General features: G+C 38.9%; 2 protein-coding genes across 4 annotated transcripts in view; one reads left to right on the forward strand and one right to left on the reverse strand.

Moving 5' to 3' along the window:
* zgc:63863 (uncharacterized protein LOC393372 homolog) lies at window positions 1-21,389 on the reverse strand. 2 transcript variants are annotated; one of them, XM_037474613.2, is made up of 10 exons: window positions 11,831-12,065; window positions 10,942-10,996; window positions 10,466-10,596; window positions 10,292-10,372; window positions 9,507-9,693; window positions 9,306-9,407; window positions 6,904-7,045; window positions 5,776-5,960; window positions 4,980-5,086; window positions 1-3,218 (listed from the first exon to the last, which is right to left on the reverse strand). In XM_037474613.2, exons 1-10 carry the CDS (start codon window positions 11,898-11,900, stop codon window positions 3,037-3,039), a joined length of 1,242 nt encoding a protein of 413 aa, XP_037330510.2. In that variant the 5' UTR covers window positions 11,901-12,065; the 3' UTR covers window positions 1-3,036. The 2 variants fall into 2 exon arrangements, with proteins under 2 accessions (XP_037330510.2, XP_062414672.1); XM_062558688.1 differs by lacking the exons at window positions 10,942-10,996; window positions 11,831-12,065 and adding an exon at window positions 21,303-21,389.
* dgat1a (diacylglycerol O-acyltransferase 1a) overlaps window positions 13,297-26,011 on the forward strand; it is a 26,252-nt gene continuing 13,537 nt past the window's right edge. The window contains exons 1-2 of one of the 2 annotated variants that reach the window (XM_062558687.1): window positions 13,297-13,757; window positions 15,226-15,313. In XM_062558687.1, coding sequence (XP_062414671.1) covers window positions 13,483-13,757; window positions 15,226-15,313 — 363 coding nt within the window. In that variant the 5' untranslated portion in view covers window positions 13,297-13,482. The remainder of the gene's footprint in view (window positions 13,758-15,225; window positions 15,314-26,011) is intronic. The other variant, XM_037474247.2, reaches the window with a different exon arrangement.

The raw sequence follows: 26,011 nt of genomic DNA on the forward strand, positions 1-26,011 counted from the left end.
TGTTCTCTTTATTGTTTATTTATTGTTTTTACCTCGTTGACAAAACTATCGTCATATGTATGTCAAACGCATGTCTCCGTAGAACTGCATACATGGTGCAAAGAACATGAAGTGTTTGGTTGCCATAAAATACATGCATTAAAAGCCCAAAGAAATGATATATACACACAAGTTATTATGGGCTTGGTACATTATCATCTGCAAAGCGAAGGAGATTTTCTGACCTGAGGACAAAAAGGTAAGACAAAAAGCTCATGGATAGAGTTTCACTTCAGACTCTTCATCACAGAGTGCATCATTTGGCATTAAAGTCAAGTTTGGGGGATTAAAAGAGTGACATTTAGCTATTGCAATAACTCCTACTCCTCTATTTATTGTTGTCTGTTATTAAGGTCTTTTGTTTCTTTTCATTTGAGGATTTTTGAACAGCAACTAAGTATTTGCTTCCAAATGTCTGTGTTTCAAAAGATGCACCCCTGGTTTCATAAGCAACATAGACCAAGCCACAACATCTTTGATAATTATAAGATAATACAATGCAACTAAAAACCTTTATGTGAACTATTTAAAAACAGCAAATAATTGTACTTCAGTTGAATAAAATTATGTCTCTTCTACTATATGACTAATTGAAAGCTACCTCAATTTTCTCAAAAATGTTATGGCCGTGAATCTCAATACAAACCGTTTTTAGGTTTTAATTTTGAACATGGCCTCAGGCAATCAATCATCTTGCTTTAAGATTTTGGTTGGTTTCATTGAAAACAAACATGGTTCAATCATGCTTCATCCAAGGCCTCTGCCCGACTACGACCAGGTGTTGGTGTTTAAGTGTGAACATGAATGTAAGAAAAGAAGAGAAAAAAAACAAGGAGAAAGAGTCTTTAGCACGCCAACAGCCAGGGGCAGGAATTAAATCCTCATTATGATCTGGCAACGCCGCCACTCTCCCCCTGCATGAGTGTGTGTGTGTGTGTGTGTGTATGTGTGTGTGTCTACATGGCAATAAATATACAATTACTCAGTAGCACCTTGACTTTGGAAGATCACAGCCAAAGGTGTTTACTCTGCATATTTATGTCTTCGGTGGCAAAGTAAGCAAAGATTCCATGCAAAACCTGCTATTTTTAAATTAATAAAACATTTTACCTGTCATCGGTTTCCAAGAATCATAGATACAACTTCATGAACTCACTTAACAAGTACAATCAGTGGTAAGAATATGGACCTCACTGCAAACAAACAAGATATATTGCGTTAATTAGTGTACTTTAGAGTTGCTGGAAAGCAGACTTTGATATTGTTGGAGATAGTTAAGCTATCTATAATTCCATTCTTTATGCTTTGCATTCGACATGCAGACATGTGTCATGTATTACATGACGTACAGCGTGTCAGACTGAAAGTGGAACACGCAGAGGCTTTGCAAACAACCAGCACAGGTTACGATGGACCAGGTGTCTGAACTGGCTATTGGGCCAGCAGACCATCGAAGTTACGCAATGTTGATGAATTTATTGCCGCTCAGAGACATGTCATTTTCTGAACAGTGCCAGAAACCTTACTTAAAGGTGATTGACCGTTTGTTAACTCCTAAGCCCTGCAATGCTTTTCAGACGGAGGATTCAAATATCCCTTCTGGTGGCTTTCTCGCATACTGCTGTAATTCTCTCACTCTCACACACACACACACACACACACCAGTTGAATTTGTGAACTAGAGCGACTCAGTCTGAGTGTGCAAACATGCGCAAGGCATCTTTATCGGGGTGGGGGGGGGGGGATTGAGTGTAACCCAGGTTCATTTGTGTTAAGAGATGCAACTCTGCAACATGCTAGTAGAAAGCTGATAAATATTGCAGAATCAAAGTCGACACAGAGAGCACACTTCTCGCTTTTTGGAGAACCCCCTGTGCCCTTTTCAAGCATATCTACCCCAGTTGTAAATGTTAAAATAATCACTGTAGCTGTAAAATGCTGAAGATAAATATGCTGTAGAAGAAGAACCGAGGCCATGTACTGTACTTCTGTTAATGGCTGTTCAGAGTGGATGTTGGGGCAAACCTGCTAAATATTTTAACAACGTAAAAATACTGATGACATTAAAAAACTGTATTCCATTGCCTCCTGCATCTTAAGCCTCAATGCATCTGCCAAGGACCTACTGTGTGCATTCAGTGCAGAGTGCTAACTGTGTATAATGTTCACATTTTGGGCAGCAGGGAACTCTACTGTTAATGTAACTCGCTGACACCTGCAGTAAAGCAATTAATACAAGTGGCTTACAGGCAAAATCTCTCCCGCCATCTTTCCCATTTCTCTCCCGCTCTCTTTCTTCACTCATAACTGGAAGCTTTCAGCAGAAAACACCACTGTTTAATAATTTGTATTCCTGTGTCATTGCGCTGGCTACAGGCACTTTTAGCTCTCAGATGCGACTGCTGATCCAACAAGCGCCCTGAAACACCATCAACAGAAACACAGCGAGACAAGCATGACCATCTCAGAAAGACTTATCAGCAAAATAATCAGCTACCAACAAACGCACAGAGACACGTGTCTGGGAAGGATAATGAGACAATGGGCCCTTGGGATAAAACATGTTCAAGCCCACCACACTTCACCTACATAGGAGTAGTCACATAACGACTGAAAGGCATGCGTTAAAGTCTCTCCTCAGTCATTTTGCATGTTGTTTTTTTTGGTCTCAGCGTGGCCGTTTGAGGTCATTTGAAAAATTGAAAGTGAGCTGTTCCGCCTGGGCCAAAGCTCATATTTGGTATACTCACTCACATCCACTCATACACATGCACGCACGTCTCGAGGCTGGCGGTGTACATATGTTCGTAAATGGTTGAGTAGCAACAACCTGTTTGGCACCAAGTTAACTGACCTAGTCCTGCATTTCTCCAAGGACACCTCTCAGCAGGAGAGAGGAGCTTCAAGTCTTTGTTTGCCTATAGGAGTTACTCTACTGCTTAGGAGCAGATGTGTGTCTGCTGTCACCATGTGTCGGTCTACATCCCCGCCGCCACCTCAGAACAGTTGTTGTAACACCTCGGGTCCCCAGTCCAAGGCCGTCTGAGCCACGGCGAACACGGCCACCCCGAGCGTAGCGGAGAGCCCCCACACTGCCATCTTCACCAGCCTGTTCCCTCTCCCCCACCGCTGGCCTCGGTCTCGGGATAAAGCTGCTTCCTGACCGGAGTGTCGAGAGGCTACGAGCACAGAACAAGGAGATGGAAGGGGGGGGGGGTTGGGGGGTCAGACAGCGAGGGGGGAGGTCACGACAAGTTGGGACAGTGGAAACTGAATCAAGGGGAGGATCAACTTGCATAATGTTAACTGGGAAAGAAAATAAAAACGGGGAGGGATGTAAAGACACAGAGAGGAGAGACATGGAGGGGGCAGAAGTAGTAAACAACCAAATCGGCTCCATGATTTCTGATCAGCAGCACTCTTACTTTAATCAACCGGAAGCTATAATAATCCTCCAACATTCATTACTTGTTTAACATTTAGACAGCAGGTTGTCTACTACAGACTCCCGTTCATTGTCTGCCACAGTCAAATTAGACGGTGCGTTTTATGGCTGTAATGCACTTCATCTTAGATGCCGCTAATTGAATTTTGATGAAACTGCAGGGAATAATGTGCACTCATTCCAATATTGCATTGTTTGCCCTGGGGAGAATTTTAAAAGCATATTTTACATTGCCTGTACATCGCAGACAATATGTCAGACGCCGCTGGACAGGTTTTTCAGAAAAAAAACAATGGTAATAAAGCATCTCTTTGCTCTGTTCTGGCTTTTCTAAGATTGGTCTGATGGGGGTGCTACATCATTTGTTTACTTGTTATTGATTGGCCCAAAGGGGAGAAGCATTGGTGGGAAATGATGTATTTATTGCCTTGTTGTGAAGAGTTGTGTTCAAGGTCCTAAAAATAATTTGAGAACCTGTGGATCCATCAAACAATTCTTTATTTTGTCATTTAAATGTTTGTTCTTACAATCTCAAAGATAATTATTTTTTTCACCAAACTTCAAAGAGCATTTACAAAACGTCATGTGCACAGTGTTGTGCCTGAACGTGTTCATTGAACGATAGTTCATGAACTGGTTCATATTTTGGGCGAACGTGAACTGAACGTACTGTATTAATGCCCGATGAACGTCACTGTGAACTTGTTCATTTTGGTGTCTAAGAACGGCACATTATTTCAGGTTAACATCGTTCAATGGGGTGCCAGATTTCTATAGAAAACACACCGTAAACGCTCCTTAATAAGTAGCGGAAAAAACACCCAATCTGGCAACACCAGCCTCCAGCGTCGCACCGCGCATGTGTCATCAAAAAAAAAAGAAATGCATGGAGGCGACAGCTGCGTGTAGCAGCGTATAATAATTTAAATGAGTTTTATGAAGTTACTGACGAGGTCGGTGAGGATGGGAGGAATCTGACCTTTCTTTGCAAACATTTGCGATGATAACTGTCGTGTTTTTATTCCTTATTTACAAAAGACCATTCAAGCAGCATGTGTTTGAGAATGTACTGTAGGGGTGAACGCTGCAGCTGCTGCTAGTGTGGAGTGAATGGACAGCAACATTAAAGCAACAAAGGGGAAATGCTGTCCCCTCAATGCTGATGTAAACCCTGGTTGGATAAGGATTCAAAATTGGATATGAAGATTAAATCTGATGCATAGCTTCAGTGTTAAAACTGATAAAATAATTGCTGTCTGTGGTTCTATATGGGCTCTGGCAATAATATTGAAAAATAATAGCTTGCAGCAACATATGGAAAAAAAGAACTGAACTAGTTGGAACTGTGAACTTAGTTTAAATATTTTGAAGTTTGAACTATGAACTGAACTAGTTCATTTTAAAATTTGAGAACTGAACTTTGAACTAGTTCATGTAGAAAGTGAACTTTCCCAACACTGCATGTGCGCGCTACTATTTCTTTTTTTTTTCTTACCGTGTCTGGAGTTGAAGACCTGTTCCTTGGTGAGGCGTTGCAGAACAGAGTCGGGCCTCTGGTGGAGGGTGGAGAACCGAAAGGCCTGAAAGGTGCTGATGGAAAGACTGGTTTCAGGGAAACAGAGGTAGAGAAGGATGAGAAGAGGAAGTGAGATTCGGTCAGTGAGGGAGAGCAGAGTCGGGTCAATATGAACATTTTCCGACTGGCTCTACCTAATCGAGTCATTAGCAGAGAATTTATGGGGTGTTCTGGTTTTAAACTGTTGTTTATGGTTTGACAACTAATGTTACTAACGTTTAAGTCCATATTCAGTATATAATTTACTGGAGAAAATAATTTGCCAAATAATAACCGTGGACGCCATCTAAACACACTGGTGGGACACTCAGACACTGTCACATCCCATTCGTCCCTTCTCTCTCCCTGTGTACAGCATGCCTCTACACTCACGGTCTAAAAAAAGTATCCCAAGCATAATAATCGTTAAAACATAATTTCACTGATTAAGTTATGTTGCAAATAATAATTATTTGCAGCTCTAGAGGCAAAACAGTTTGAGAATGTTTACCTCACTTGCTTAGTCAGATTGCAACAGAGCATTTCATTTATGTAGTAAAACCGTTGGCTTTACAACTTCTATCCTTAAAGTACAGATCTAACAAATATTTAAGTGATAATCCTTGATTATTGCTGAAGTATGACCAAGCGTGACGCATCATTGAACTAAGGTGAATGCCCAGCATTATCAGTGTTGTTTTTTGTCAATTAGCGCACCGATTCTTGTCCCCCTCACCTTTTGTGAGACTGCAGCGTGGCTCGCTTGGCCAGTAGAGACGGCGGGTACCGGTGGAACAGGTCCTGGGCCCGACCGATCAAAAGTTGGTATGGGAGGTCCTGGGGAATGAGTGAGAGGAGGTGGTGGACCATGGCCATGTCACACTCAGTCTTCTTCACCTCCTTCTCTCTGTGCAGCACAATCTGAGGATTTGAGGAGGGGTCAAAAACCCACCGGAGCTGTGATGTGACTCAACATACTTTAGGTAGCATCAGTACAAGAGGCTCAGCAGTGGAACAGGCTGATTTAAGAGTTAACAACCCCCCGCTCCTCCCTCATGCTGTGCGCTGTTCTCAGCCTTGGAGGGAACATGAACTACATTCTGCTTTGTTGTTTCACACACTTCAAAAACAAATTCTCCCTCTGCCCAGCCCCCCGCATACAGACACACACAGGCAACTGTACACGCTAATCAACATGCACAAAACCCTTGTTTAAAATGAAAAAAACACCTGAAACGGGATGCATGCACATGCACAAAACACGTCTGCACATACACGTGTTGCAGGGGAAAGGAGTCAAACCTATAAAAATGCTTTTCCTTCGTAATCTCTTTCACCTTCTAAGTCAAACGCCTCGTCATTCTGTTTCGTGATGCAGTCCTCGTCCTTCTCCCTCTCCTTCGTCTTTTATCTCTCCCCCATCCCTCCTCTTCCACTGTCTCTCATCTGTTCATTAGGAGGTATCTAATTAACTAGTCTACTGACTTCACAGTACTCTCCCTGACTGTATGCATGAGGATACAAGAGAGAGTGTGTGCGTGTGTGTGTGTGTGTGTGTAGGCGATGGTGGCGCATGGAGTAGTGCAGTGCGCTGGGGGCCGCAAGGTTGGTGGTTTGAATCCCGGCTGCCCCATGTGCCATGTCGAAGTGTCCCTGAGGAAGACGCCTAACCCCTAATTGCTCCCCAGGCAAAAATGTAATGCATGGGTTATAATGCAATGTAAGTCGCTTTGGATAAAAGCGTCAGCTAAATAACATGTAATGTAATGTGTGTGTGCGTATATTCACACTTGAGCATTATTACTGACAAAAATATAGTCGTGGCCCTCTTGTTCATTTCCTGTTTGTTTTTTTGCCATCTCACCGTGGCGGCGAGGTAGATGGGCATCAATGGGTGCGACGCCAAGAAAAAGTCGTAGAGCCTCATGGTGTGTTTGAAGTCTGACAGCACGTGGCCGTACCACGTGATGAGCCAGGACAGTGCGAAGATGGTTCCCACCTCGGATCTGTAAGAAAGGACAAACACATGAAGGGATGTAAAAATAACACACAGACCAGACTTTCAATTGAAGAAGAAAGAAAAAAAACACCGGGTGCAAAACTATCCAAACAGACAATCTTAACATACATCAACAATGTCCTTCACAAGAGCGTCTTGGTGAGCCACAGACCAACAGAGCATAAAACTGAATTAAATGAAAATGCAGTTATAAAATAAAAAAATACAGTAAGAATACAAAAATATATTGGAAGATTTTGCTATCTTCTCATCAGTTAGTGGATTCATCACATCCTGATCGATCACAGGGCAAATCTCTCCGAGTTGACTTTCATACTGTAATAAAGACCAATGGCTGCATGGAAGGCAGGATATTACCTTGAAAACTAATGGTACACTTGGTGTTGTGCGCAACTTTACACTTTAAGCAATTCTTAGTCTGTCAGCTAAAGTGTAGAAAGAAAATGCACTAGGAGGATTCGGCCAACCATAGCGAGAGGAAAGGACTTCTACAGGTTCTCACGAGAGAAGGAATGGAAAAATAATGGTCTGAGCAGTGAGGTTGAGACACCCTGACTATTAATCCCCAGAATGCGTCAAACTCCACATATGCTGCATACAGTGGTTCCTAAAAAGCTTCCTGATATTGGGACGTCATTCACCTGAATTACATCACTGTGGTTATTTTTCTCAAACATGACAAAGCACCTGCAGAGGCTATCATACAACATTTGTACTTGCATCCATTTTTGTAGAAGATGAAATGTATATGAATAGTACAAGACTCACAGAAACTTCTTTGTATTTGACCTAATGAATTTAAAAGAAAAATAGATTTTATTTACCTTTCACGTGTGTTCATAAACCTCCAAATCTCTTCCCCGGTCTTTCTTTGTTACGTGCTGACATAAATACTCCGATATTTTTGACAGAGTCTCAAGTAGATTGGATACTGGTTGTTGATAAATATTAGATAGGAACATTGAGTGAGGAGGAAGAAAAACAAGTTCAAGAGGAAGGGAGTCACAAGCAAAAAGGAGCGGATGGAGTGATGGACAGAGGGAGGGGTAAAGAGAGGGAGCAAAGGACAGGCAACATGTCTGAGGCTAGGGACATAAAAAGATCAAATGAAATGGGAGGGGGATGAGGGAAAGAAGAAAGGAGCAAAAGATAAGAAGGAAGGTAAGGGGAAGTGGAAGTGCTCACAAAAACGGAGCGTTCCAAACTTTGAAGTCAAAAGTTGTCTATCGTTTTTAGCCGAGGAAATGTCTTGTTTTTGTGCTTTTTCAGGTTTGTGTGAGCTTGTGTTGGAGTAGAGACGGGTAATTTGCAAATATGGAAGTTGCCAGCACAGCATCAATTATGAAAGGGCAACAAGACAGCAAAGGCTCTGCTGACACACTGAGGCACATGTCCAGATACCGTGAGGACTATTTATTGACTCAGTGAATATCTGTAGGGTAGTGAGGACTAGCATTTGGGACCTTCTGACAGCACCTGGTCGTATAGTAAAAGGCTTTCATTTTGCTGCTTCAATTAACTGCAAAAAGAGAATGAATCATTTTTGGATGATTACCTTTCACAAATAGAGGTAAATGTGTTGCACATCTTGGTGAGAGAGGAAAGCCACTGAAACAGCTGTTGGACCATCTGACACAGGAACTCCCCAAAGAGACCACGACTAATGCATTTTCAGTTGGACTCCAATTCCCAAACAAAACACTCAATATGTGTCTCACCATGATGCTCACCGCTTATAGAAAAACACTTTAGTGCCATCTAGTGGAATTTAATTACATTACTTCAAAAGAAACTCAAAATGCTCTGAATGCAGTCAATTTCTGTCATCTATAGCAAATTAATGGATAAAACATGTTCTCTGGAGACTTGATGACTATTGGCTTACTTTAAAATCAACATTGAAAATATTGCTCTTCTAACGCAACGAGAGCACTTACTCAACATATTAATCTTTCATTTTCAATGAAAAAAAAGGAAAGCTCAATTACCCCTAACTCACAATCAAAAAGATAAAATATTAGTTAAACCACAAATTAAAAAAAAACTGGCAGCCGGAGTAACTTCTTCCTTCAAGAACATATTTGTTATTTTACAAATAAATTCCCTGCATTTACATAATCCAAAATGTAATACTGTAATCCTTGCCAAAGTAGACTATGATCTGATTGCACATTTTTTAAACGTAATCTGGGCCGTTTTTAGCTAGTTATTTTTTCTAATCTGATCTTGTGCATGTGAATGTTTACCTGATCATGAAGTCGTGCAGTTTGGTATCAACCTGTTCCAATATGGGCATCAGGTAGTTTAAAATGTGTTTGGTGCGGTCCATGGTAGGATCCATGAAATCTCTACAGAAAATATTAAGACATTACTGCTAAAAAATTTGAAATAATGTTACTTCATTTTTTAACTTGACTAACAAGGCTAGATAAAGCGAAAAGTACAACCTGAGGTGGTGATTGGACAGAGTGTCCAGCATGGCGAGGGCCATCCGTTCCCCGACTACCAGCAGCAGAGTGACGGCCACGTCGTGGTAGCCTTGGTAATAATGAAGCTGTGGGTTGCATTTCAAAACCTCCAGTATGATGTCAGTCAGCTGCTCCTGGAGCACGGCCCTCTCTGTGACGGGCATACCTAAGGGAGAGCCAAGGATCATAAATAAAGCAAAAGTCAATAGAAACAAATAAACCTTGGAAAAGGCCCGTGGTTAATGTGGTTAATAGTTTGACAAAAATGATCTGACTCTGGTCGGTTGCTTGTGAGCAGGTACACAAAACGTAACATTCCTTGAACGACATGTGCATTAAATATGAATTTTAATTACACATTAACATAGTTTAAACTTCTTTTGGCACCTTTACTGGCAAAATGACATCAAATTCAGCTTATGCTGAACAGCTTACTGTAGTACAGAGATCAACAAAACTGAGCCTTGTATGTCATAAATCCAGCTTTCCTTCATTTCAAGCTTCTTTTTTCAATCATCTATTTCGGGAACAAAAATGTTTTTTTCTTTTCAGAAAAGATTAAGTAAGAACCCAATTAACCAAAAATGAACTGACAGCTTCTTTACCAACTTTGCAATTTTGTCTGACAGCACTAATGTCGAACACCATCTGATTTTACCCAGATAACTACATGTCGCTGTACAGGGTTAAAAGTAGAATAATAGCACTGTGACTGATGCTGCTAGCTTTATAGTTTAACACACACACACACACAGAACACAGACCTTTGGGGAACCGCTTCATGGACCTCCTGACATCCAGGACTACTTGGTTGTAGTCTTTGTGGTTCTCCCTCACATCTCGACCTACACCATACCAAATCAAATCATTCTTGTTGCCAGCATTAGTAGTGGTAACAGTGATTCTAGTATTGTGGACCTTAAACCCCAACCACTAACCGGGTTTAGGTGGTAGATCGTAAACATTGACGTTTAGTAGTTTGGGCCAGACTTTCCTCCTCACTTCATTAGTGAGCAGTCCTCCCTTACTAGCTGCTGCTCTCCTCAGGGTCTCAATGTCCACCGGATCACTGCAAAAACAAGAGTCAGAATAGGAGATTGAGCAGTGTGCTCACCTCTTTTTAAATTTCTGTAAATAAACAATTGACCCAGATTTTAAAGGACAGCAATCGTGGGAACCTCGTATCTACTGTGTGAACGTAAAAAAACAGGGTCTTGTTCCTTCACTGTTCTGTTGTATAAATATATATAATATATAATATGTTATGGTGGATTTCATTACGAGAATGTATTGATATATACAGTATGTATGGATATGTATTCGTCAGTGCCAAAATCAAAGTATTTCATTATTAAAAAAATATGAGCCAATTTGATGAGGAAATAGGAAAAAGATCAAATATCAAACATCAAACCTGAACAAAGCCTGATGGATCTCAGTCAACTTCTGTTTTCTCCCGCAATCTGTTTCTGTAAAAAAAAGACATCAGTGAGGATGAAGAGATGAAGGAATTACAATAATGAAAGAAAGACAGCACAGAGAGAAGGTAAAGGCGAGACACAAACAGAGGGGAAAAAGGGGAAAATTAGGGATAGAAAGACGTGTAGCTGTCAAACGCGACACGTCTTTAACGCTGGAGAAGATATTAATATTGTTATTAAGCAAAACATTCATGAAACACGCAACTGTTAGTAGGGTTAAGGAAAAAAGCCTTAACACGTCGCTATCTTTGTAAAACGTGCTTCTTTAAAGAAAAACAAAATTGGAGACGTTTCCTACCTATTAAACAAACACTTCTACCCATCCTTCAAAAACATAATGCCATTTTAATAACTGACCACAACCAAGAGTCACAAATATGATCATAGTTGTAAAAGGACTATGCATGGCGTTTTTGATAAAGTGTTCGTATTTCTTGAAGGGAAAAACCCAGACCCAGAGTTGAGTGATGATGACATAACTGATTGAAGGTGTGTGTTTATATCGCCTTTACCACAGAGAATAATGACATCATCTCTGACAGAAAGTCGTCTGACTGGCTGCCACGCGGCACTACTGGAACAACAGTGGCCCAAGCTACTGTTGACTTCGACAGAAGTGTGGCATTGGCGTCTTTTGCTCGGATATTTACTGGTGATTTTTTTTGGTGTCTTGTTGTTTGTGTCAGCAGGCTGAATTATTTGTTTTTAACTTCACGTATGCTAGAACTAGCTAGCTGTGACGCTAAGTACGTGTGTCTAGCGTCGTAATGGTACGTGTATTAACATACCAACAGTCACCTAACTATACGTCGGCTGGCTCACCTCTGGTGACAGATCCATTCCCATTCAACCCGACTCCTGCGTTTTCTTTCTTCCTCTTCAGCCTTTTCATCCTGTTAAAAACCGTTTAACGAATGACAAAGTTTGTGTTGTGCCATAGAAAAATCAACAAATTAAAAATATGTCTCGAAACAACTAAAAACAGTGACGATATTTGGCTAACGTTATATGTTATCGGCTCTTTCAACAGCTGTATCTGACTCAACCTAACATGAGATCATCCTGCAACGCTCTAATTGGGCAAAAATGGCACGTGGCACGGGACACGAATGCCATTGGATCCCGTTTGGTTCGCACTGTAAAATGATTTGATTGTAGTTTTTTAGTCTTCGTAATTGAGCAATGAAATGTAGTTGACGATAACGTTACGTACTTGTCCTAAATATTTTCACCTTTTGAACTTGAAGCTATATACAACGCCTATAAGAAACTGGAATATTAATATGGACATTAAATAATACAGTGTTATTATGATCACATTCACAATACTGCGTGAAAGGATACTATAATTGTAAACCACGACCACGAGAAAAGGACAGGAACCATTTGAGCATTTGCAAAATCCTATTTATGAAATGTTGAAAGATGCAATATTGTTTGTGTGTGTAATGCCAACTTTAATATCCTATTAGTTTATGTGTGGGTTATTTTTTAAATCAACTTTAATACATTGAGGCATGCATGCATTGCGTTGCATGTACTTATATTAAATATTTGCATAACCATCATGTTGATAGGTGAAATGAACTTGTTTCCTGCATATCAGGTCATTTTCAGGCACATAGAAGAGGTACAGCAGGTCAATCCCTCCCTCCCTGAGAGTCAGTGCTCTCATAGCACATAGGTTGCATACAAATTGTTTACGGTAGCAAATTCTAACCCTGACTATGCCTTAATCCTAAAAAATCCATTATACATTTAGGTGAAGACATAAATTCTCCTGCGGACTGCTAGAAGGCTAAAACTGGATTAGTTTGGATTCTAGAAGGAACACATATTGCAATGTTGCAATTCATACTATTGGCAACAACAAAACCTGATTTTCATTCAGTGATTGGGGGATTTTGTGTTGAGAATTGTCTGCGGGTCAGATACATTTTCCAAGGCTCCACTAAATTTCTGATATTTTAACAACAAAAATGTAACGTGTTCTGATTATTTAATCAATTGGTATATATTAAACCAAAAATAACAATATCAACTCAATAAAATGTACACATCATATACAAAGAATAATGGGCCTGTAGTTGTTGAATGTTAATTGAATAATGTTTCATATCTACATCATCATCATCATCATCTGTTGTGGAAAATAGTTAATAATTTATTTATTGGTAATACATGCCACTATGACCCAGTACATTTCTTTTTCTTAATTTTGTGGAATAGTAACTCCGGAAGTGGATTAGATAGGGGGATGTCAGTTACAAACACAGATCTGGCAACCTTAATGACAACTGCAACCTGAGCTGGTGGTGATGAAACGCCGTCTAACCACCAGCGGTGACGCGTGTCCAGAGCGTTCACCCATCAGCTCTTCACGTAACCCCACGGATGGGAATAAAGACACAGGGGACCGCGGCTCGACCAGCCGTGTCAGACGGGTAAAAGCTGCGTAACTGCAAGCCGCTTAAATGAGCGATAGAGCCGAGATGAGAGGGCCCGCTACCCGCCGGCGGAGGACCACCACCTCCGGCGGCGGAGCCGCAGCGGCGAAACACGCCAACGGGAACAAGTGTCAAGGTGCCGGGGATAAACCGCCACGACGTCCCGCTACGGTCAAAGCTAACGAGGGGGCGAGTAACAGCGGGAAGTCGAACGGAGAGATGGGGGCGTCGGAGCAAAAACATCCCCCCGACAGTCCGAAGAAGCAGAAAACTGTGGTGGAGGATTTTAACGAGAGGCTCAGGTAACGTTTGCCTACTTAAATAAAAGACGTCCCGACGTCACTCGCACAAACGGACTAACGTTAAATTAAGGGACCAGATGTAACTATATATATATATATAAACTTATATTGGATATGTTTAACCATATCTTTATCCAAGACGTTTTAACTTTGCTTTTTGGTATTTAGAAATTAATCTCCCATGTCAAACACCTTCCTGAGGATAAAAGCAAACGTCTCCCCCTACACACACACACACACACACACACACACACACACACACACACACACACACACACACACACTTCTAGTTACTTGTACATATTGGGCCCAAGCACCAAATCAAGGTTTTGAAATAAATAAGGTGGCATAGACTGTTGTCGCTGTTGAGTAGAAACAGTTAATCATTTAAGAGGCAGGTATACGTTGTGCGAGGAGGCATGCTAGCCTGACCCTTACCCCAAACATTTATGATAACACACCCACCTCCCCAGATAAGCCTCAGCCTTTGAAACCACCTCTGCTTATTGTTGCACGCCGGCTAGTATTTTACTCACACCTTCGAAAAGATATGAAGATTGATATCATGAAGGCATGGAGAGAAATCTTCAACACCAGAATGTTGAAATAATGTGATTTTCAGTATTGTTGTGTCAAGGAAACAACAACAATAACAGCATGTGCTTGTTGACCGTCTGTCTGCACGTTCCTCTGCTGGTCATGTCCCGCCATGTGAGATAGGCCACACATCGGCTAACCCCTCTTCTCTTTCCTCTCATTATGTGCTCATTTCCTCCCATACTTCACGTCTCAATACCTCATCTTTTGTTGTTTCTCTGTTTTTAAATACTGACTTATCCCCCAACCTAGATTTCCATTCTGTTCCTCTTCTCTTTGTACTCTCTTCTGCTTCTCCTCTCAAACCCTCCCTCTCAATGCATGTTCTTAAATCATCCTCCCTCTCCCTTATTTGTCTTGTGCAATAGTTCTTGACAAATGAATTGCTTTAGTTTACACAATGCCATTTGGACGAATGAGTCAATACCTTTTAACCTACATTTTCACAACTTGTTCATTGCCCTGTTGCAAGTGTAGGCCTCAAAAGTGGACAACTGTTTAATTCATTTAAAAGTCTGTTGGGCTAGAAAATAATTTAGTTCACTGTCTTGAACAGGAAAAACACTGCTGCTACAGAAAAGAAATACAACCAGATTCTGTGTGGGGCTAAATATTAGCCGCAATGAGTTGTCCATTTGAATTATGCAGCATTTTTAAAACATAACTGACAATAACATTTCCAGTTGTGTATAGTTTGAAGATGCAGCTTAATGTCTCCTTGACAGAGGCTTGAGTGGCACTGAGTGGAGTGATGTATCAAATGGTTTCATCCCTGAGCTCTTGGAGATATACGGGCAGCAGGAGGGAATGCAGAGAGCTCCATCAGCCCGAAGATCCTTAATAAAAGTGTTGACTTTGTGTTTCCATGCAGCTGTCACGTCCTCCAGGAGTCTCTCTTAAGTTCAGCCAGCGGCTACAGCAACTACAGAGGCATCCTGAACTGGTGTGTTGTCATGCTGGTGAGTCACTGTGTGTTCAGAGGTCAAAATGTACTGTGACCCACACAAATAATGATCCGTAAATTCTAGATGAAAACATGACACGCAATTCATCATCTTTTTAAAAGTTATTATTCCTCACCCAGCTGCACAAACCGCGACACAAATTCACAGCACACATCCTCCTTTTGAGTTGGACGCATTACAGTGACTTTCGTAAGTTGTTTTCATCTTTCCTCCGTAGATGCACACTGAATTTACTCACTGCCCGTTCACTCAGTCCTTGCATTTGTTTCTCATTTCGACTTCTTTGACTACAAAGGTTGTTGGCTGCACTGTAGTCCAAGTATATAATTTGAACCTGACACTCATCACCTGACCGTTCTAGTACACCTGCAGTCAACATCCTAAGGATTGAAGGGACAGTTCATGTCAATCACACAACGCAATATTACGAATGAACGCAGTGCAGGGATTTTCAATCATCCCTAAATTGCAGGAGAGAGATTATAGTGGGGCGCAAGGTGCAACGCATCTGGGAAAATGTGCAAATACGAAAAATGTTTATGTAGATGGATTGGATTTGTGTCTTCTTCGATTTGACCCGTATCAATCAGCATTATATGGTTTAATTTTAAAAGTCACACGTTCTAATGAATAGCAACATGACCCTTACAGTTGTTTCTCATACTGACATTCTAAAAATAAAACATTAACCCAGAAGATTGATCTTCCTAAAGGGATCATTTTATTTATAGCTCTGAAAAAAGTCTGTATGAATCACAGTTTAAGCTTTCACATCTTAACCTTGCCACGATAAAGTAAGAAGAATAACTAGAAAATGCATTTCCTGCTGAAAATGCGTTGGAATGCAGAAAGCTGAAATTAATTTTAAAAAGTTGCTTTAAGTACAGAAATGAAACAAGCTGAAATTATTCTAAACATTGCGGAAAGAATAGAAAAAGCTGAAATAGATTTTTAAATGGCTGAAAATACATAAATGAGAAAAGCTGAAATGAACTTGAAAGAATTGCAAAAAAACAAATGGGAGAAGCTTCTATAAATTTGAAATCACAGAAATAGTAAAAGCTGAAATTAATTTCAAAAAGTTGCTTAAAATGCAACATGCTGAAATTATTCTAAACATTGCTGAAATAGAAAAAGGTGAAATACATTTAAAAATTGCTGAAAATACAGAAATGAGAAAAGCTGAAATGAACTTGAAAGAATTGGAAAAAACAGAAATGGGGGAAGCTTCTATGAATTTGACAAAATACAGAACTAATAAAAGCTTAAATTACTTCTAAACATTGCTGAAAGAATAGAAAAAGCTGAAATACATTTAAAAATGGCTGAAAATACAGAAATGAGAAAAGTTGAAATGAACTTGAAACAATTGCAAAAAAACTGAAATGGGAGAAGCTTCTATGAATTTGAAATCACAGAAATAGTAAAAGCTGAAATTAATTTCAAAAAGTTGCTTAAAATGCAACATGCTGAAATTATTCTAAACATTGCTGAAATAGAAAAAGGTGAAATACATTTAAAAATTGCTGAAAATACAGAAATGAGAAAAGCTGAAATGAACTTGAAAGAATTGGAAAAAACAGAAATGGGGGAAGCTTCTATGAATTTGACAAAATACAGAACTAATAAAAGCTTAAATTACTTCTAAACATTGCTGAAAGAATAGAAAAAGCTGAAATACATTTAAAAATGGCTGAAAATACAGAAATGAGAAAAGCTGAAATGAACTTGAAACAATTGCAAAAAAACTGAAATGGGAGAAGCTTCTATGAATTTGAAATCACAGAAATAATCGAAATAGGAAAAGCTGAGAATTAAACAATACATTTTTTTGTAGTAATATAAGGTTTAGTACTATAGTTGTAATTGTGGTACTAGTGGTACTAGCAGCAGTAGAAGAAGTAAGTTCTAGTTTCACTAGTTTTTGAAAGCAATTGTGGTGTACCTATTGTTGAGGTACAGATAATCATTGAGGCTTTTATTTTGAAATAATGGAATTGGGTGGGGGTGGTTTGGGAGACAGAATGTTTGTTATTCAAAGCAAATGGACTTGGTAAAATAGATTTGTACAGCGCTCTTCTAGTTTTCTGACCACTCAAAGCACCTTAACACTACATAACATCATTCACCCATTCACACACCAATGACAGGACCTACCATACACATTGGCACCTGCCCAACCAGTAACTAACATTCACACACACTGTAGTCCCAGCTAGAGGAACACTGCTGGGAATAAGTGTCTTGCCCAAGGACACATTGACATGCAAGTTAGCCGGGCCTGGGATCAGACCGCCAACCCTCTGATTGGAGGACGGCCGGGCTCCCCACTGACCCACAGTCGCCCTAAGCTAAGAAAACTAAAAAGTTATTGATGGGCCTCAAACATTACAGTAAGAATTCCCTCCATTGGGGTTGAAATACTAGTAGTACTAGTAATATTAGTAGTAGTAAAAGTCATTTTAGTAATAATACCAGTTGAAATACTAGAAGTACTAGAAATATTAGTAGTGGTTGTAGTACTATTTGAAAGAGCAATACGTATTTAACAAAACAGCTTTATCCTAAGCTTCATGGCTAAATTACAGATAATCATTGCAGCATTTATTTTGAAATGATGGTATTGGGTGGGGGGGTTGAGAGACAGTATATATTATTTAATAGGCCTCATCAAACATTACAGTAAGAATTCCCTCCATTGGGTTGAAATACTAGTAGTACTAGTAATATTAGTAGTAGTAAAAGTCATTTAGTAATAATACCAGTTGAAATACTAGAAGTACTACTAGAAGTACTAGAAATATTAGTAGTGGTTGTAGTACTATTTGAAAGCGCAATAAGTATTCAACGAAACAGCTGAATCCTAAGCTTCATGTTTAAATAACATAATCATTGCAGCTTTTATTTTGAAATGATGGCATTGGGGGAGTGGGTGGGGGGTGGGGGGTTGAGAGACAGTATATATTATTTAATAGGCCTCATCAAACATTACAGTAAGAATTCCCTCCATTGGGTTGAAATACTAGTAGTACTAGTAATATTAGTAGTAGTAAAAGTCATTTAGTAATAATACCAGTTGAAATACTAGAAGTACTACTAGAAGTACTAGAAATATTAGTAGTGGTTGTAGTACTATTTGAAAGCCCAATAAGTATTTAACAAAACAGCTGAATCCTAAGCCTCATGTTTAAATAACATAATCATTGCAGCTTTTATTTTGAAATGATGGTATTGGGTGAGTGGGTGGGGGGGTGGGGAGGTTGAGAGACAGAATATATTAGAAGGCCTCATCAAACATTACAGTAAGAATTCCCTCCATTGGGTTGAAATACTAGTAGTAAAAGTATTTTAGTAATAATACCAGTTGAAATACTAGAAGTACTACTAGAAGTACTAGACATTTTAGTAGTGGTTGTAGTACTATTTGAAAGCGCAATAAGTATTCAACGAAACAGCTGAATCCTAAGCTTTATGTTTAAATAACATAATCATTGCAGCTTTTATTTTGAAATGATGGTATTGGGTGAGTGGGTGGGGGGGTGGAGGGGTTGAGAGACAGAATATATTAATAGGCCTCATCAAACATTACATTAAGAACTCCCTCCATGGGGGTTGCTTTGAAATGATGAGAGAAGGTGGAGAGAAGGAGGTCATGTCAGGCTGCACTAATCAGCTAATGAGGATCAGCTGTGAGTCACAGAAAGAGCCCCAGCTCGTTGGCGCGGCAACGGAGCAAGGTGCACTTAGCTCACAGAGAGTTACTGAGAACCCACACCTCAAACAAATGCTTCCTGGAGCAAAACTATTTGGAGTAGCCAAAAAATAATGACATTTTGAGAGACACAAGACTCTACCGAACGTTTGAGTGTAGTTTTTATGTCTCTATGTGTTTTAAAACTGCTCTACCAGCAGTTTACAAAACATGGACCTTCTTTTGTTGTCTGACTTTCTCCTCACTCTAGCGCGCACTGTAAATTCAAAAAGAACCCCAAAACTAATGAAACATAATTAGTGATTATGAAAAAAGTATAATAGATATCAACAAGCTGTTTTTTTAATAAAATTGTTAAGACTTGTGTCAACATTTTAAAGTTTAAATGGTGTCTCTAGCTGAAAGATTGGAAAAGCTGAAAAAGTTGAAAGTTGAAGAAGTTTTGAAAGGATTTGAAAATTTAATCCATTAGGAAACCATGTTAAAAAGGTTGAAGATATTAATTTATATTAATTCAATTATAAGAGCTAAAAAGCTGAAAAGTCATAGCACCCCTCCCCTGAATGAGCTGAACATTTTAATATTTGAATGGTCTTAATAGCTGAAAGTGTGAAGGAGTTGAAAGGTGCGGCGGAAGAAATAGAATAATATGAAGAAGACTAGAAAATGCATTTCCTGCTGAAAATGCGTTGGAATGCAAAAAGCTGAAGTTAATTTCAAGAAGTTGCTTAAAGTACAGAAATGAAACAAGCTGAAATTATTCTAAATATTGCTGAAAGAATAGAAAAAGCTGAAATACATTTTAAAATGGCTGAAAATACAGAAATGAGTAAAGCTGAAATGAACTTGAAACAATTGCAAAAAAACTGAAATGGGAGAAGCTTCTATGAATTTGAAATCACAGAAATAATAAAAGCTGGAATTAATTTCAAAAAGTTGCTTAAAATGCAACAAGCTGAAATTATTCTAAACATTGCTGAAAGAATAGAAAAAGCTGAAATACATAAATGAGAAAAGCTGAAATGAACTTGAAAGAATATCAAAAAAACAGAAATGGGAGAAGCTTCTATGAATTTGATATCACAGAAATAATAAAAGCTGAAATTATTCTAAACATTGCTGAAATAAAAAAGGCTGAAATACATTTAAAAATTGCTGAAAATACAGAAATGAGAAAAGCTGAAACGAACTTGAAACAATTGCAAAAAAACTGAAATGGGAGAAGCTTCTATGAATTTGACAAAATACAGAACTAATAAAAGCTTAAATTACTTCTAAACATTGCTGAATCTTTTTCATTCAAACTTAATGAACTTGTACACCGCTTTGCTAGTCTTCTGACAACTCAAAGCGCTTTAATACTAGATGACATCTCTCACCCATTAATACACTGATGACACAACCTACCATACACAGTGGCACCTGCCCATGTGCACAGAATAAACAAGACAGGAGAAGATCCTGGCAACAAGTCAAAATAAAATATAAAAACATTTTGCATGGTTGGTGAGTGCCTCAAAAGTTTGCAAATAGTGTAGAAATTACTGAAAGCTTCGTGGCGGTGCCATCAAAAACGCTCCTGGATACTTCCGGATAAGTTAACCGTCATGTCTTGATGATGTCATAAAGATGCGCGGTTTTGTGAAATAAACATGGACGCTTACAGCGCCAATGACTAATACAAGTACTACGTGTTTCACTTGGACAATTACATGTTAGTGGACACACACAAATACTACAGCCCCCATCTCGATTACAATTGTTCACTCCTCAGTGCGCAGTTTCGCCCACCAGCGGACCCCCTCCTCCCCCCTAACCCCGGCTGGTCCACCGTAACTTTTGACGTGCTTATTAACTGACGGACCTTCTTGCGGTCCGATGAAGGTTATTAATAGTATATTAAGTTGACGCTTTGTTGCGTAAAATAAAGACCAAACGATCTCCTGTCATTCGCGTAAGAAAACAAACTCACGTATCTGCAGCTCAATCCACGAAGGAACAACGTCACGCCACTCCCCGTAACTTTTGACGTGCTTATTAACCTACGACCTTCTTGCGGTCCGCGAAAAGGTTATTAATAGTATCACTCGCGTAAGAAAATAAACTCACGTGCCTGCAGCTTAATGACAACACCGAAGGAACAACGTCACACCCACGGTTTAAGTCTCCAGCGGGGAGTAGCCTCGTTAGCAGTATAGCTAGCTAGCACTCTAGTACTTATGGCTCTCACATGTCTCAAATATCTTACGGTCCAGCCTCCACATTACTTACGGTCTGCTCATCCCGGGTCTCCGTCCCAACTCACGACACGCACGTCCATACGTACCGTTATCTAACCACGGTTAAACCTGCACGTCCCTGAGCTACGTCTTTATGGGCATCGATCAACAGCTGGTCGCTAATTAGCTCACGGCGAAGAGAGTGAAGAGATTTAGACAAAATCCACACCTCAAACAAATGCTTCTAGGAGCAAAACTATATGGGGTAGCCAAAAAATTATGACATTTTGAGAGACCCAAGACCCTACCAAACGCATGAGTGTAGTTTTTATGTCTCTATGTGTTTTAAAACGGCTCAAACAGCCGTTTACAAAAAGTGTACCGGCTGTGTTTTTTTTTTTTTAAATGTCGCCAGATTTGTATGGAAGCTTATGGGGCTCGGGGCAGACTTTGTCTCACAATCAGGCTCCTCACGCAAAAAGTAAATAACTCTGAGATTCCAAACTTATACGAGTCCAACCAGCACAAGCACGGCTAATGTTTTCTTTTTAAATGAAGGCTGAAAAGTGAATATTGTGGCCGTAAAGATAAAAGTGCCTCTTTTTTTTTTACTGAATCCTGACACGGCGCTCACTCTAAATCGCGGGACAATCCGGAAAACTCCACTCTAAATTCTAAAGAAACCCCAAAACTACTGAAACATAATTAGTGATTATAAAAAAACTATAATAGATATCAACAAGCTGTTTTTTTAATGAAATTGTTAAGACTTGTGGCAACATTTTAAAGTTTAAATGGTGTCTCTAGCTGAAAGATTGGAAAAGCTGAAAAAGTTGAAAGTTGAAGAAGTTTTGAAAGGATTTGAAAATTTAATCCATTAGGAAACCATGTTAAAAAGGTTGAAGATATTAATTTATATTAATTCAATTATAAGAGCTAAAAAGCTGAAAAGTCATAGCACCCCTCCCCTGAATGAGCTGAACATTTTAATATTTGAATGGTCTTAATAGCTGAAAGTGTGAAGGAGTTGAAAGGTGCGGCGGAAGAAATAGAAGAATAATAATATGAAGAAGATGAATAAGGCGGAATAAAGATTAGAAGAACAATACTTGGAATGCTTGAAGCATTCCAACTAACTAGAAAATGCATTTCCTGCTGAAAATGCGTTGGAATGCAAAAAGCTGAAATTAATTTCAAAAAGTTGCTTAAAGTACAGAAATGAAACAAGCTGAAATTATTCTAAATATTGCTGAAAGAATAGAAAAAGCTGAAATACATTTTAAAATGGCTGAAAATACAGAAATGAGTAAAGCTGAAATGAACTTGAAACAATTGCAAAAAAACTGAAATGGGAGAAGCTTCTATGAATTTGAAATCACAGAAATAAAAGCTGAAATAAATTTCAAAAAGTTGTTTAAAATGCAACAAGCTGAAATTATTCTAAACATTGCTGAAAGAATAGAAAAAGCTGAAATACATAAATGAGAAAAGCTGAAATGAACTTGAAAGAATATCAAAAAAACAGAAATGGGAGAAGCTTCTATGAATTTGAAATCACAGAAATAATAAAAGCTGAAATTAATTTCAAAAAGTTGCTTAAAATGCAACAAGCTGAAATTATTCTAAACATTGCTGAAATAAAAAAGGCTGAAATACATTTAAAAATTGCTGAAAATACAGAAATGAGAAAAGCTGAAACGAACTTGAAAGAATTGGAAAAAACAGAAATGGGGGAAGCTTCTATAAATTTGACAAAATACAGAACTAATAAAAGCTTAAATTACTTCTAAACATTGCTGAATCTTTTTCATTCAAACTTAATGAACTTGTACACCGCTTTGCTAGTCTTCTGACAACTCAAAGCGCTTTAATACTAGATGACATCTCTCACCCATTAATACACTGATGACACAACCTACCATACACAGTGGCACCTGCCCATGTGCACAGAATAAACCAGACAGGAGAAGATCCTGGCAACAAGTCAAAATAAAATATAAAAACATTTTGCATGGTTGGTGAGTGCCTCAAAAGTTTGCAAATAGTGTAGAAATTACTGAAAGCTTCGTGGCGGTGCCATCAAAAACGCTCCTGGATACTTCCGGATAAGTTAACCGTCATGTCTTGATGATGTCATAAAGATGCGCGGTTTTGTGAAATAAACATGGACGCATACAGCGCCAATGACTAATACAAGTACTACGTGTTTCACTTGGACAATTAAATGTTAGTGGACACACACACAAATACTACAGCCCCCATCTCGATTACAATTGTTCACTCCTCAGTGCGCAGTTTCGCCCACCAGCGGACCCCCTCCTCCCCCCTAACCCCGGCTGGTCCACCGTAACTTTTGACGTGCTTATTAACTGACGGACCTTCTTGCGGTCCGATGAAGGTTATTAATAGTATATTAAGTTGACGCTTTGTTGCGTAAAATAAAGACCAAACGATCTCCTGTCATTCGCGTAAGAAAACAAACTCACGTATCTGCAGTTCAATCACCGAAGGAACAACGTCACGCCACTCCCCGTAACTTTTGACGTGCTTATTAACCTACGGACCTTCTTGCGGTCCGCGAAAAGGTTATTAATAGTATCACTCGCGTAAAAAAATAAACTCACGTGCCTGCAGCTTAATGACAACACCGAAGGAACAACGTCACAACCACGGTTTAAGTCTAAAGCGGGGAGTAGCCTCGTTAGCAGTTTAGCTAGCTAGCACTCTAGTACTTATGGCTCTCACATGTCTCAAATATCTTACGGTCCAGCCTCCACATTACTTACGGTCTGCTCATCCCGGGTCTCCGTCCCAACTCACGACACGCACGTCCACACGTACCGTTATCTAACCACGGTTAAACCTGCACGTCCCTGAGCTACGTCTTTATGGCCATAGATCAACAGCTGATCGCTAATTAGCTCACGGCGAAGAGAGTGAAGAGATTTAGACAAAATCCACACCTCAAACAAATGCTTCCTGGAGCAAAACTATTTGGAGTAGCCAAAAAATAATGACATTTTGAGAGACACAAGACTCTACCGAACGTTTGAGTGTAGTTTGTATGTCTCTATGTGTTTTAAAACTGCTCAAACAGCCGTTTACAAAAAGTGTACCGGCTGTGTTTTTTTTTTTTTAAATGTCGGCAGATTTGTATGGAAGCGTATGGGGCTCGGGGCAGACTTTGTCTCACAATCAGGCTCCTCACGCAAAAAGTAAATAACTCTGACATTCCAAACTTATACGAGTCCAACCAGCACAAGCACGGCTAATGTTTTCTTTTTAAATGAAGGCTGAAAAGTGAATATTGTGGCCGTAAAGATAAAAGTGCCTCTTTTTTTTTTACTGAATCCTCACACGGCGCTCACTCTAAATCGCGGGACAATCCGGAAAACTCCACTCTAAATTCGAAAGAAACCCCAAAACTAATGAAACATAATTAGTGTTTATGAAAAAACTATAATAGATATCAACAAGCTGTTTTTTTTATAAAATTGTTAAGACTTGTGTCAACATTTTAAAGTTTAAATGGTGTCTCTAGCTGAAAGATTGGAAAAGCTGAAAAAGTTGAAAGTTGAAGAAGTTTTGAAAGGATTTGAAAATTTAATCCATTAGGAAACCATGTTAAAAAGGTTGAAGATATTAATTTATATTAATTCAATTATAAGAGCTAAAAAGCTGAAAAGTCATAGCACCCCTCCCCTGAATGAGCTGAACATTTTAATATTTGAATGGTCTTAATAGCTGAAAGTGTGAAGGAGTTGAAAGGTGCGGCGGAAGAAATAGAATAATATGAAGAAGATGAATAAGTCGGAACTAGAAAATGCATTTCCTGCTGAAAATGCGTTGGAATGCAGAAAGCTGAAATTAATTTTAAAAAGTTGCTTTAAGTACAGAAATGAAACAAGCTGAAATTATTCTAAACATTGCGGAAAGAATAGAAAAAGCTGAAATAGATTTTTAAATGGCTGAAAATACATAAATGAGAAAAGCTGAAATGAACTTGAAAGAATTGCAAAAAAACAAATGGGAGAAGCTTCTATAAATTTGAAATCACAGAAATAGTAAAAGCTGAAATTAATTTCAAAAAGTTGCTTAAAATGCAACATGCTGAAATTATTCTAAACATTGCTGAAATAGAAAAAGGTGAAATACATTTAAAAATTGCTGAAAATACAGAAATGAGAAAAGCTGAAATGAACTTGAAAGAATTGGAAAAAACAGAAATGGGGGAAGCTTCTATGAATTTGACAAAATACAGAACTAATAAAAGCTTAAATTACTTCTAAACATTGCTGAAAGAATAGAAAAAGCTGAAATACATTTAAAAATGGCTGAAAATACAGAAATGAGAAAAGTTGAAATGAACTTGAAACAATTGCAAAAAAACTGAAATGGGAGAAGCTTCTATGAATTTGAAATCACAGAAATAGTAAAAGCTGAAATTAATTTCAAAAAGTTGCTTAAAATGCAACATGCTGAAATTATTCTAAACATTGCTGAAATAGAAAAAGGTGAAATACATTTAAAAATTGCTGAAAATACAGAAATGAGAAAAGCTGAAATGAACTTGAAAGAATTGGAAAAAACAGAAATGGGGGAAGCTTCTATGAATTTGACAAAATACAGAACTAATAAAAGCTTAAATTACTTCTAAACATTGCTGAAAGAATAGAAAAAGCTGAAATACATTTAAAAATGGCTGAAAATACAGAAATGAGAAAAGCTGAAATGAACTTGAAACAATTGCAAAAAAACTGA

Source organism: Pungitius pungitius, chromosome 17, assembly GCF_949316345.1.
Source record: "Pungitius pungitius chromosome 17, fPunPun2.1, whole genome shotgun sequence".
Classification (NCBI taxonomy): domain Eukaryota; kingdom Metazoa; phylum Chordata; class Actinopteri; order Perciformes; family Gasterosteidae; genus Pungitius; species Pungitius pungitius.